The 14,848-nt window shown below is 33.8% G+C and overlaps 1 protein-coding gene across 1 annotated transcript; it reads left to right on the top strand.

Annotated features, from left to right (window-relative positions):
* The first annotated feature begins 13,263 nt into the window (after positions 1-13,263).
* On the top strand, positions 13,264-14,500 carry LOC149534454 (C4-beta,C20-epoxidase-like). Its single transcript, XM_089804675.1, has 2 exons — positions 13,264-13,692; positions 13,793-14,500. The coding sequence occupies exons 1-2, from the start codon at positions 13,319-13,321 to the stop codon at positions 14,388-14,390; spliced, it is 972 nt and encodes a 323-aa protein (XP_089660801.1). The 5' UTR covers positions 13,264-13,318; the 3' UTR covers positions 14,391-14,500.
* The last annotated feature ends 348 nt before the right edge of the window (positions 14,501-14,848 follow it).

Consider the following 14,848-nt stretch of genomic DNA (forward strand, 5'->3'; position numbering starts at 1 on the left):
CAAAAGATATTCAAGTAAGCACAACCAAGTTTTACAAGTACTTGAAACCTATACTATAAATGTTACAAAATCAGGTTTTACAAGGACCTAAAACCACAAAATAAGACCAGATAACGAGACCAGGTTTTACAAGGACCTGAAACCTAGAGTTCAAACAAAAGGAACAAAACTAGATAAAAAATCTAGACTAGAGACTAGTTATCAGAACCATCACTAGATCATAGACCAGTTACCAAAACCACCACCAGTATCTATTGTAGCTCCTTGATCATTTTCACCACCTCCTTTCCCACCTCCATAGTGTTTTGGATAGTATCAGTAGGAGATCCCCCAGTTACCTCAGCCACCTTCTTCCTTGAACTCTATCTTGTTCATTTGACTGGCCCACTAGGAGGCATGATTTCATCATTATTTCTCTTCCCTAAGCTAGTAGCAGCCATAAAAATGCTAGAAGTGACCTATTCCATCTTGTTTCCACTCTCTTTGATCAAAAGACAAAGTTTATGTTCATATTTGTTTAGCTTCTCTAGAATATTTCCAACCTGAACTTCCATCTGAATGATCTTAGCTCGGTCAACTTCCTGGTCCTATTGTATCTTTCCCATTCTTCTTTTCAAATTCATTAACCCATTGTAAATCCATGAGTCACCTTGGAGAGAGAAGTCTCCCTTGATCTTGGTAGTGTGAAGGAAAGAAAGCATTGCCTCCTTACCAATTTATCAATTTGTTGTTTCTCCTATATCTCATTTTGATTTTGATCATAGGGGGGTATTACGTATCAACTTCAATCCTTGATTCAGTTTTATCAATTTTATCCTTGACTTTTTTAAGTCAAAATTTATTTGTATTCTTTTTCCTGATGTGTTCCTAATTCAACCATGCATCTAAGTTGTTTTGTGATCCCAATTGATCTCACACTTCAATTTCTTTCTTTGACTACACGTGTTCCCAAATCTATGACACATTAGTCAAAGAGGGGCAAATGTATTCACCCTAAAATGGTCACCTAGACTATGGGCCCCCATTATTTAGTTTATCAAATTTCCTAAATCAATAGTTTGCAATATTTTATTAAATCAATTCAAATCAACTTCTTTCATCAAATTGTAATTAATTCAATTATTTCAACATTTCCTAAGGTGTGATCATTTTATCCTAAGTCTTATTTAATTAAAAGAAAACCTTTCTTTTAATTAAATAATTATTCCACATTTAATTAATTAAGAGAAAAACCCCTCTTTTAATTTAATTAAATATTTCCTATTTAATTAAAACAACTTGGTCCCTTTTAATTAAATAAAATCCCACTTGAAAAAGGAAATAAAAAAATAAGAATTAAATAAATTATTTTTTCTCTATACTTAAATGCACATATTTCTAAGTGGGATTCCATTTAATTTTCCTCCTTTTTTCTCATTGGTAGAATTTTGTCTCACATAGATCATTCTTTCTCCACCCTTGATTGAATCTTATTGCCTCTTAATCTTAATCATCCATTCTTCTTTATAAGGGAGAGCCCTCTCCTCATTTTTTATCATACATGATTATGCTATTGTTATGTTTTAGCTTTCAAGAGCAATTCTTTAAGAAGGAATTGAGCATTAAAGCTTTTTGTGGAGAACTTCTATCTTCTTGTCTTCTTCTCTCATGCATCCATGGCTTCCATCATCGTGATCCATCCTTGCATTCTCATATTATATTAGATCCATATTTTTTTTCATAAATTAATCTTGCATAGATTAGATTTCCTTTCTTGCATTGCCTTCCATTGTTATCAATTAGATTAGCTTGCATCTTCATTTGCATGCATATTTTGATCTTTGAATCTCTCATTTTATGGTGTACTTGCATGGGCACAAACTAGGTCAAACTATGGGCCTCCATTATAAACCCTTACACTCCATGAATAGAGGTCTATGAGCCACCATTCAAGACCTCATTCTTGAGCAATGTTGGATATAATGACTCATAGAAGTGTGCTCACATTTTAGGCATACAATCATCATCATGCTTTAGGCCAATCGGAGGACTTTACAACTTACTAACCCCTCATTGCACCTAGTAAAAGGCTCTAAGACCCTATCAACAAAATACCTATTATACTCTATTATGGTCAACATGACCTTATATCCAACACATTAAAAATTACTGAAGGCTCACACCTACACAACAGAAAAGTATGAAATATTAGATTGCCTAGGAAATCCCTAGATTCTCCTATGCCAAAAATTTGATGTATTTTGTGTGAATTCATTCATTAATTTTTCAATTCTTTGCAGTTGAACCTCCTAGAATATCAAAATTCTTCTTCTTAGTGCATTTTCCACCTTATTTACTTGTCCTGGTTCTTGTGCTTAATCATGAATGTGAAATCTTGTAGGTATTACATCTTCTTTGAGTGTTTATTTCTCAAATTCTCCTGAGTATTAATGTACCTAAGGGCCTCATTCTCTATAAACACCACAAATTCCTTAAGTAAGAGGTAATGTCTCCACTTCCTTAACCACTTCACTAGAGAATATAACTACAAGTCATAAGAAGAGTACTTCTTCTCGGTTTCATTGATATTCTGACTAAAGAAAGCTATGGGTCATCCTTCTTGACTTAGTACCCCTCCTACTATGACCCTACTTGCATCACACTCCACTATGAACAACTTATCAAAGCTAGGTAACAAGAGGATAGGTTAGGTAGCCACTTCTTCTTTCAATTTCTCAAAATCTCTTCCTAATTCAAGAAGCCACTTGAACTTGGTCTTTACTCCACCCTTATATCAAATATTGAATTCAAACTATTCCAAGTTGATAGAAAATTTCTCTTCCTATCACCTTTTGAGCTCAATCTCCAAGTATTTTGCATGTTCCTCCTGGGTTTTGCTAAAATTTAGTATGTCATCTAGCTATATTATTAGAAACGTGTTGATGTACACCTTAAGCACTTCATTCATTAGCCTTATGAATGTGTTACAGACATTTGTAAGCCCAAAGGACATAACTCAACACTCATATAACTCCTTTTTGGTCTTAGATGTTGTTTTCCATTCATCTCCCTCTTGGATCCTAATATGATTATAGTCATTCTTTAGATCCAACTTAGTGAAATACCTAGATCCCCCTTTGTAATCCATCAAATCCTCAATCCTAAGTATAGGAAACCTATACTTTATTGTGATCCTATTTAAACTAGTACAAAGTATCCACTTACAACCTTTTTTGAATGGCCATATCAGTGGTACTATACAAGGAAAAATTCTCTTCTTTATCAATCCCTAGTCTAATAACTCCTTGACTTGTCTAGCTACTTCTTGTTTTTTTCTCTAGAATGGGCTTGTAGGTTTTCTTGTTAGGTCAATTTGATAAAGTCAATTTGATGACTCATATCCCTTTTAGGAAGTAATGTTGTAGGTGTCCCATCATTGATTATGTCTTTTATCTTATGAAGCAATTTTTTCACATCCTCTGGTACAGGTGTTGGCATGGTCTCCTCTTCTTCCTTAGGTTGTACCATGATAGCATATCCTTCACCACCTTGGTGTAGGATGTTGAAAAACTCATTTCCACTACTCAACAAAATACTAGGGGCCTTTGATTTTGGTTCTTCATCCTCCATCAATGAATTTATTTTGAACATCCTACCATCCTTCTTATAAACAATAGTATTCTCCTTCCCATCATAGATGACACCTTTTTCATACTGGATGGTCTTCCTAATAGTAGATGGCATGCATCCATAGTCAACAAATCATAGATTAACTTGCCTTAATACGCTCCAATAAAGAACTCCACCCATGCTTGTTCACTCATAAGGACACTCTACCCCTTATTAAACAATGTCACCTTGTATGTATTAGTATGGGGATCTTCTAAAGTTTGAGATTCTTTATTCCTTCTTTAGAGATTGCCTTATCTATAGACCTTGAATCTACAATAACCTTGCCAAGTGTTTAGCCCCTTATTCTAAATAATGCTCTCCATTGCTTTAGTTCCTCCTTCAAAGGTTGTCTAACCAAAACCCCCTAAACATTAGGTTCTCCCTTATTTCTCACTCAATGTGATTAATGTCAAGCTATTTAACACTTGATGTGTCTCCTTGAGCATATCCACTCCTTTTCTCATTGTTAGGAGATGATTCTTTCTTTGGAAACCTATAAGAAAGATGTCCCATTTGTCCACAACTATGACATTTCATGTTAGCAAAGTATGAATTACCTTTGGCTGAAGTTCTCCCTCTTTTAGAACCTCCTTGAGATCATCTACCTATTCTATGACCTCCTCATCAAGTGGTTTCATTACCATGCTCTATTACTTTGGACTCCACTTTGGTCCTTTATTCAATCCCTCTACCTTGGTAATCTCCTCTATGACCTCTCTAATTTTTGCCTTTACCTCTGCCTTTGGATGACTGATCATGCTTTTTTTTGTTCTTTTCCTCAATCTTTATAACCAATTGGTAGAATTAATGTATAGTTTTAGGACTAAGAAGACTCATCTCTTCTTAAATGTTTCATTTTAGGCCACTAAGGTATCTAGCTACCTTGTTTTTATTCTTTGCCACATTTGACCTCTTGCAAAGTTTTTGAAATTCCTCAATAGAGGAACTTACATCAAGATCCCTTTACCTTAGATTCTTCCTCCTTTTGTGTAACTAAGTTTCACAATCCTTGTGCATATATGCTTCTCTTTCGTTAAGAACCATCCCTTTGCATGAAGAGATTGGTTTCTTACCTTCTTTTTCCCTCTCTTCCTAAGAGAAATTATATCATGTCAAAGCTAAGCCTCTCAATCTTGATCTTTCCACCCTAATTTTCTATATCTCTATGATTTCATCTCTCTCAAAATGGTTTTCCATCCTGTCTATTTAGTCCATGATGAAATCTATCACCATCTTCCCTCTAAACAATGAAATTCCATCAAGTTCCTTCCCACTCAGCCTACAATTCCTTTAAGAAAGGTTGTTTTGTGAGTACATGGTTTGGTATAGGGATGTTGTCCTCTATAGCAACCTCTATCTTCTTTCCATCAACTTTCTCCTTGACTTAATGAGTCTTTTCTTCCATCTAAATCAACTTATCCTCTAGTTAGGCTAATCTCTCCCAAGAGATTTATTTTCTTCATCTTGCAAATGCACCTTCTTAGCCAATTCTACATTGGTCATCATTTTAATTTCTCCTACTAACTCTTTAGTATGAAACATTTATCCACAAGCCTAATCTTTGGAGGCTCTAACACCACTCTAATAGGGAGATTGGTTGAACCAATCACTAGCTCATTCTCTTGATCTTCTTTAAGACCTATAGGACCCTGTATTCACTAGGATCCCTTGGTCACCTTAAGCCAACCTTCCTACCAATAAGTTTTGTATGCTCATTCCATTTCTTGCTGCATTCTTCCTCACTTGCCTTAGTCATTCAACCATCTTCAAAGGCCTAAATCCTCCATATGCTTTAGACAACCTTGGAAAGGTGTGGAGGTGTCCTAAGTAACTTAAATCAATCACCTAGGGTTTTTAGATATCCCTCCTAGTCTAGTTTCTTATCTATTCTCACCGAATTCCTCTATTAGGTTAATTAGTCATATTAGGTCTCCTACTCCAAGAAAGTAAGTTTTATCTCCTATGCCTTCCTAAGGAACACATTTTTAGGTTTCTTGGTTCATTATTCACCCACTTATATATTTTTGGGGTCTTGAGGTCATATCCTCCCATTCATTGCACTAACCTAAATTAGGTGAAAATTAGGCTTTTCAAGCTTAATAGGTTGCTCCAACAATCAAGATTTTTTTACAATTGTAACAAGATTGGTATGATCCTATCTACTTCATGGAATGTTTGTAATACTTCTATCCTCCTTTTCCAAAATTAATTTGGACTTTATCTTTGCTCCTTTGCAAGTAATGTTGATTTCTTTATGGTCTTCCCTATTCAAACTCACCACATGCTCGCCTAGGGAAAAACTGTAAAAATGATTACCTTGCATTTGAGGGCCCTTTCTTCTATATACATTATGTACATGGAGTTTACTAACTATTCCCAAGAGGTCATATAGAATGGATGGTAAGAATGTGAGTTAGAACTGGACATCTTGAACAACTACCTAGACAAAACCAATGATAGTGTAAAACCAAAAAAAGCTCACAAAAGGGAAACAAAATGACCAAAGCCTCTATCTACCAATACAAAGAATCAAGAAAATATTTAATTCAAGGAATACATAGGTTATAATATGTTGATCTTTTACTTCTAACTACCTACTATCATCAATAACCAAGAAATCACCTACAAATTTCTTCAAAAATGTTGATTGCAAAAATACCCAATCCTTACAATGAGCATCCAACCTTGTCCATAGGTCTTGGAATACCTTTTATAGGGTGTTTGGGTAATTATTTTCCCGTAGGACTCATCCCCTTTGAATTAAAAAAAGAAGTATATAATCAATATACATTGTTGCAGAGAACCAAATCCTTATTTGATAATTAGGGAGTGAACTATGTAACATTACCATAGCCCGATATTATATCTAAACTTAAATATTGTCCCATCTTTCCATATCTTTAATAAACTCAATTTGTAACTAAATTCTAAATTTATTATTACTAACAATATTACTTCAAAAAAATTAAAAGATTCTCTAGACAAATTGTAGTGGTGTAAGTAAATACGTTGACTGAATACATTCAACTCCAAATTTAGTTTATGTTTCACTCTAATATATTTTTAATTTATAGATATATTCATTTTACTTTTATCTTATATAGAATTGGTTTAGTTAATGAAATTTTTACTTTCTTAGCTTCAAATTGTTGTCATTGCTCATTACTTTAAGGTTTTGTCAAAATATATTCAAGAGACTATTATCTTCAAAATTCTCTATTTCATAAATATTGACATTGATTCATGATTTTTTCTGAACAATATTTTTTTTTAAAAATAAAATGATTTAATCTCAATAAAAAAGAGTTTACCTTTTAGATTTTGAAAAAGAAAGAGAATGAAGTATTTTCTCAAATAGGTCATATCATTTTTGTGAATCATTTAAAAATGGGTTGATTGAGTTTCTCACTAAGAAAGGAAATGCCTCTGATAAGACATTGTTCAACAATAAATGTTGATGATATTTAAAGGTTTGTACTTAAAAATATATATAGAAAGAAAGTACAAGAGAAGACTCGATATATCAAATGATAAATTTTAGAATGTGCAAATCGACTATTATTATAGATATGAGGTAGGAAATATAGATAAAATAGAAAAATGAAAGAATTCAGAATTCTTAAATTTTTTACATTTCTTAAAAATTTAGAAGAGGGGATAATATAAGATTGTGATATGGATGGAGAAAGGAATTTCTATGTATGTTCACCAGTAAGAAAGATATTGAGGTAGGGACAGAGAAACATATAGCGAGAGTTTGTGAGTTATATAGAGAAAAAATAATATAGAAATAGATAGGGATTGAGATCCATAGATATATCATATAGTATCATTATTTTAGGTGTCAAATGGTTAGGGAATAGTAAAATACATATCATATTTTGAACTATCATAGAGAAGATCTGTATTTATAACATTTGACCCTTCATATAGAAAGTAAGTACAGGAGAATACTTGATGTATTAAATGATAAAATTTAAAAGATTTGAATCAACTATTATCATAGATGTGTTGTAGGAAATATAAATAAAATGGAAAAATGTAAGAGTTCAGAATGCTTAAAATTTTCACATTTCTTGAAAATTTAATAAAGGGGATAATATATAAGATAGTGATATGGATGTTGAAAGGAGGTTCTATTTATGTTCACCAATAAGAAAGATATAGAGGTAGGGATAGAGAGACATATAGAGAGAGTTTGTGAGTTATGTAGAGACAAATAAAATATAGAAATAGATAGGGATAGAGATCCATAAATATATCATAGTATCATGACAAGTATGTGAAAATGAGATGAGTAATTTCTTCTCTTTAGTTTTGATGCTATCTCATTGCATAATTGGACATATAGTTAGAATTCAATTCCTTTGATTAAATCCTTGTTTCATTTCATTTTTTCCCTTTGCAAACCACTGATTAGGACTTATTTTATGTTGTTCTACTTTCTTGGGAAGATGTTGATTATGAACTCATTTTCTATTCCACAACATCCTTGTGTACATAACAATTGAAACTCCTTTTTTTTCTACCTACTCAGCTGACCTACATCCATACTGTTGAAACTAGAGTATTGGATTTTTATCTCTATTGCCAAAAATTTCCATAACAGCTAGAATACATGGAACCCTTTCTACAAAAAGAAGTTTCTCGAAAGTGTAAAGGAAGGGCCTAGAATCATCACTCATGAAGAAGTAAAGGATAATAAATGAGGTAGGTGGAGAAAGTGAGTGAGTGTATGGAAAGGGAGATTAAAAATTCAAGTTAGAAGCCACGTAATCCAACACTCCCCCTTAATCTTCACTACCATGTATGTCCGCAACACCAATACTTTCTTGAAGATGTTCAAAAACATTCTTTGCAAGAGGCTTTGTGAAAATGTCCACCAATTATTCTTTGGATGTACAAAACTCAAGACATGTGTCACCATTGTTCATTAATTCACGAAGAAAGTGATATCTTATATCTATATGTTTCCTATGTTGATGAAAAACATGATTTTTGATAAAGCAATTGTTCAATTATTATCACAATATATTTTTCTAGGTTCTTCTTGTGGATGCTTCAAGTCTAAAAGTACTCTTCTCATCCACATAGCTTGACAAGTTGTTGATGTTACTGCAACATATTCTACTTCAACCGATGATAGTGTCACAATTGGTTGTTTCTTTGATGCCCAAGAGATAGCTCCTAATCCTAGGTGAAAGATATAGTCCAAAGTACTTTTCTTATAAAAAAAGCTACCTAACTAATCACTATCTATATAACCAATAAGCTTGTAATCATCTGAAGGTGCATATAAGATCCCAAAATTATTTGTTCCATCTCTATACCACAAAATTCTTTTTCCAACATTCCAATGATTTTCTTTTGGTTTGTCCATGAATCTAGAAATGAGACTAACTTAATACATTGAGTCAGGTCTTGTAACTATTAAGTAAAGAAGGCTGCCAACTAATATTTTGAATAAAGTTGTATCTACATTAAAACTTTCATCATTCTTGCTAAGTTTTAAACCCAATGTGACTAGTGTAAGGGATGAATTCACATCTGTCATTTTAAATCTTTTCAACAAATCAGTAGCATGCTCACTTTGACAAATGAAAATGCCTTGAACATTTTGATTTACTTCTATCCCAAGAAAATATCTCATGAGTACCAAATCAGTCATATCAAATTTATTTTTCATGGTTGCCTTGAAATTGTTAATTGACATATTACCAGTGAATATCAAATCATCTACATATAAGAAAACTATAAATATTTCTCCTTCATTGCTCACTTTGATATACAAAGTTGGTTCATAGCCACTCTTTCTGAAACCATTATTCACAAAATAAGAGTCTATTCTACTATAGCAAGGTCTAGGAGCTTGCTTCAAGCCATATATTGCCTTTTCGACTTATATACCTTATGCTCTTCTTCAAAAATTTCATATCTTGGTGGTTTTTTTATATACACTTCTTCTTCTAAAATGCCACTTAAGAATGTTGATTTCATGTCCATCTAATAAACCTTCCAATTATTTTGGGCTGCTGTGGATAAAACCATTCTAATAGAGTCTAATCTTTCCACAGGTGCAAACATCTCATTGTAGTCTATATCCAGTTGTTGTGTGAGGCCTTTAGCTACTAGCCTTGCCTTGTGTTTCTCTACTTTTTCATCAACATTATATTTTTTTTTGTACCCACTTAACTCCAATCACATCCTTGTCTTTAGGAACATCTACTAAATACCAAGTATCATTATTTTCTGTTGATTGAATCTCTTCATCCATGTCTAAAATCCATTTGTCATCTTTAATAACATCTTCAAAATAAATTGGATAAGCATGTGCTAAGAAAGTAAAATTAATGCATAAATCATCATTTTCAGCATCTTGTAATTCATCATATATGTCTCTAAGGCTTTGTGTCTTCCTTGAAATATTTATAGATCTTGATCTTAATGATGCAAGTGTTGGATTAGATGACTCACTACTATTAGTGCTTGTCAGAATAGTAGTGTTTTGAGTGGTAGGTGTCCTTGTAGGTGTTTTGGGAACATTTTTTTATGTTGTAGAATGCACATCTTGAGTTTCATTTTCTTGTGGAACACTAGTTGTAACCATAGTTGACTTATCTAAGCTACCATCCCATGCTTCTTCTTCTACAAACTCAACATCACAACTTATTATTAGCTTCTTTGTGGTGGGATTGTATAGCCTATATGCCTTGGATTGTTTATTATATACCACAAATATGCACTTCTCTCCTCTATCATCCAATTTTTCTCTCACTTCCTGAGGTACCAATGACTATGCCACACAACCAAATACTCTTAAATGTACTATATTGTGCTTCCTTTTGCTCCAAGATTCTTCTAGTGTTTTATTTATTACTCCTTTTGTTGGACATTTATTTAGTATGTATGTTGAACATGCAATTGCTTCAGCCCAATACTCATTTGGTAAGTGTTTCTCCTTTAACATAATTCTTGTCATCTCTACAATTGTTCTATTTTTTCTTTCTGCTACTCCATTTTAATTGTGGAGTGTACCTTGCTATAAATAGTTTCTGTATGCCATTTTCTTTTCAAAAATTAAAAAAACCATTTGATATGTATTCCACACCTTGATCAGTTCTTAATGTTTTGATAGAGTTCCACTTTCTTTTTCAACTTTTTCCTTGAATTCTTTAAAGGGAGGAAATACATCTAATTTATACTTCACAAAATAAATCCAATTTTTTCTACTAAAATCATCGATAAATGTCAAGAAATAATTTTTTCTGCTTAAGGATGGTGTTTGCATTGGCCCACAAAGATTTGAATGGACTATCTCAAGTGGATTTTTTTTCTCTATAAGACTTTCCAACTGGAAATTCTTCTCTATGTTGTTTTGCCAAAATGCAACTCTCACATGTTGTCTTAAGTGGCTCTATTGATCGCAATGCATAGACCATTCATTTCTTATATAAGAGTTGTAACTCTTTAAAGTTTAAATGACCAAACCTTAAATGCCATAGCCAAGATTCATTTTTGTATGAAGCTTTAAAAAAGCTAATTCGGCTACCTTTCACAATTCTTTTGGCTCTAAGAATCGTTCACATTGAAATTTAAGTGGAAACATTCTATTTTGGGTCATTTCAACTTTTGCAATTAGCCTATTGCTTGATTTTTTATCTAGAATCACACATTCACCATTTTCAAAATATATTCTATATCCCTTTTGTACTAGCTACCTAATGCTTACAAAATTGTGTTGCAATCTAGGAACATAATATACATCAGGAATTTACTTTTCTTCACCTTTCTTAGTTCTTATGCTAGTTGACCCTTTTCCCATGACTGAAATTTGATGATCATTCCCCAACTTAACCTCTGATTTTATTGATTCATCTATTGTTGAGAATATCTCCTTAGTCCCACTCATATGGTTATTACAACCATTATCTAAGAACCATACTTCTTTAGAACTCTCTTGTGCAACATTGCATGTTATCGAGATGGTGTTTTGCTTACTAGTGTTGGGCTGAGTTTTATTTGTAAAATGTATCTTTTGTCTATTCATGTCATATTGTCTATTTCTACACTCAGCTGCAAAATGCTCAAATTTATTACAATAAAGACATTGGACATTAGATTTGTCATACCTTTCTCCTTGATGAAGGTTGTGAGGATGATTGTTCCTCCTTCCTCTTGTTGATGTGAAATGGGTTTGTGAGCTTGATGTTGGCCTTCTACTCTCAAACTGTGGATTTTTTCTTCCTCCTCTTGGTGTAAAACGTCCCCTACCTCTACTATAATATGATCTTCCTCTTGTTCTTCCAAATAAAAGTTGAGTTTTGAAAGCATTCTCCAATGATGAAGTTCTTAAACGATTCAACCTTTGTTCATGTGATAAGAGAGAATCCATTAACTCATCTATTGATAGATGGGAGAGATCCTTAGATTCTTCAATGGCAGCAACTCTTGAATCAAACTTATTTGGTAGACTTCTATGTATTTCTCTACAACTTGTTGATTCCCAAGGGTTTCTCCATAAGATCTAATATGATTTATTGTCCCCATTGCTTGAATGAAGAATGAACCTAATCTGAATCTTTCATTTGTAAGTTTTCAAAACCTCTTCTAAGGTTTTGTAACTTTGAAGTTTTTGCCTTGCCCATGCCTTGGTATGTTGATTGCAAGTTGTCCCATGCTTTCTTTGAACTTGTGACAGTAGCTACATTTGGAAATATTGCTTCCTCCATTGCCTGTTGAATAAATAACAATACCTTAGGATTCTTTTTCTTATTTTCCTTTAATAAATCATTTTCAGCTTGTGAAAGAGCTTGATATGCCTACTAGTTTACTGATTCAAGTAACCCACTTTCAACTAAATCCCAAACATTCTAAAAATGAAAAAAAAAATTCATTTTGATGCTCCAATAATCATAATTTTTTCCATTAAAAGTTGGAATTTGTGGCTATGAGATGCTTCCACTAGTTCCTGCCATGATTTAATAGTAAAATTTTCTCTCTTGTAAAATTACAAACACTTTCTCTTCCTTCCTCACATAGCAACTATGATCTCTTCCTTAGATCTTCAACTTTTCTCTCATTTGCCCTTCACCCACAATGACATCTGCCTATAAAAACAATGCCCAGATCTTCTACAACGCTGATACCACTTTGTTGAATACAAAGTATTGGATTTTTATCTCTATTGCCAAAAATTGCCATAACAGCCAAGTACCCTTTCTACAAAAAGAAGTTTCCGGAAAGTGTAAAGGAAGAGCCTAGAATTATCGGACATCGAGAAGTAAAAGATAATAAATGAGGTAAATGGAGTAAGTGAACGAATTTATGGAAAGGCCGATTTAAAAGCCAGGCTGGAAGCCACGTAATCCAACACATACCACTTTCACTTCTCGCTCAACTGCATTCAATATTTAGGAATGCGAGGATTGCTGACTAGTGCCTCCGTCGGTGACTTTGTTCTTCTACTTATAATACGTGTTCATGACTTTTTCACCAATCTATACATGTCCTGCATGCACTGTTACAAACCCCCTTTAACGGCGTAAGGAATTATTCAAATTGAATGGTCTGGTTTTACCATCATGTTATAAAGGTCTTCCTCTAATCTCCACCTTCATGCGTTTGTTCTTCCCCTTTCTCTTTCTGAAATTGCAATTCTTTTGTCATCATGCCTTCAGTGGTAGTGACAGAGGAATACAAATGCGAAGTGCCTGTGATTGATCTTTCTTCTCTGAAGGCCGGCCATGACGCAGAATGCACCACATTGGCTAAAATTAGAAAGGCCTGCGGAGACTGGGGATGTTTACTGGTGGTTAATCATGGAATAGAGGAGAACGTTATCACTGATATGGACTCAGCGACGAGAGAGACATTCAAAGTTTCCAGAGAAAACAAAGAGAAAATTCAAGGGGAATTCGGGTACATTCGCTCCATGGCTGCGCTGCCATTTCTAGAGATTCTCCCTGTCAATGGAGCCCCCGATCCCAAGGCAATCGAAAAGTTTGCGCAACAGCTCTGGACTCAAGGAAACCCTAAAATATGGTATCCACCCACATCATTTTTTATAATTTGTTTTGTCTTGTAATTACTATTACTCTGCTCCAATGTCTAACAATATGTGGATGTTCTTTGTTTTTGACAGCAAAATCATAGAGGCGTACAGTTCCAGCGTTGAATGGCTCACGAAGGATATCATAAAAGCAATATTTAAGAGCTTCGGGGTAAGCAAGTATTACGAGTCTCTGTTTTGGGGGCTTCTTCGCATGAACTACTGCGACGTGCGCGGAGGGTCAAGAGGAGGATTGGGTTCTCACACAGATCATAATCTCATTACAGTGATGTACCAAGATAATAGTGGTGGACTTGAGCTCAAAACCAAACAAGGCAATTGGGTAGAAGTGAAAGCTGTGCCCAATTCCTTTGTTGTTTTCACGGGTGACTGTTTCAAGGCATGGAGTAATGCTCGCATTCACAGTGGCATACACAGAGTGATAGTCAGCAATAAATCCCCGCGGGTGTCGCTCCCATACTTTTTCTTCTTCCAAGATGATGACGTTATTGAGGCTCCTCCTGAGTTTGTGGACGACGAGCACCCTCGCTTATACACGCCCTTCAAGTATGGAGATTACAAAGCCTACTGTAAGGTAATTAAGAGTTCGAGATGTGAGCGCAAAGAGTTCTTTGAAAGAGAGTGTGATGAAGCATTCCTTGAAAACTTTCTTGCTGCTGCATCTGTTTGAGCTTGCAATTATTGAAGCACAAATGCTTGGTTGCCATTGAAGCAACTATGTTCTAGGCCACTACTCCCCAATAAAAAAAGTTTTGAATAAAGAAGAGACTCTTACATCAATTGATATTACTGGTAATAAAAATTGCTGTATTCATTTCTAAATTATACGTTTTATTTTTTTTAAAGATAATTGGGCAAAGTCTTATTATTAAGTTTGACATTTTTATCTTAGTTCACTAGAGGAAAAGAATGGAGATAAAAAAATAAAATAAAAAAATCTTTAGTGTAGTCTGAAATTATAAAAATCATGTTCGTTGCGAATCACATCACTGTCTTCTTGTTTTTATGTCTTCATGTTGTTATTCAGATTTTAAAAAGGGACTAGCTTATTACTAACACTCTTTTATCTTTTATCCCTTTTTGCATTGTCTCAAAACCAGATTCTCTAATTTGTATGGGACTGGCATT

Source organism: Cupressus sempervirens, chromosome 10 (assembly GCF_028749045.1).
Source record: "Cupressus sempervirens isolate cs-2001-9-10 chromosome 10, ASM2874904v1, whole genome shotgun sequence".
NCBI lineage: Eukaryota > Viridiplantae > Streptophyta > Pinopsida > Cupressales > Cupressaceae > Cupressus > Cupressus sempervirens.

Excerpts from the sequence above, each read along its gene's own strand:
- LOC149534454 (XM_089804675.1), top strand. The coding sequence starts at position 13,319 with ATGCCTTCAGTGGTAGTGACAGAGGAATACAAATGCGAAGTGCCTGTG. Across the intron at positions 13,693-13,792 it reads CAAGGAAACCCTAAAATATG|CAAAATCATAGAGGCGTACA; the intron begins GTATCCACCCAC and ends TGTTTTTGACAG.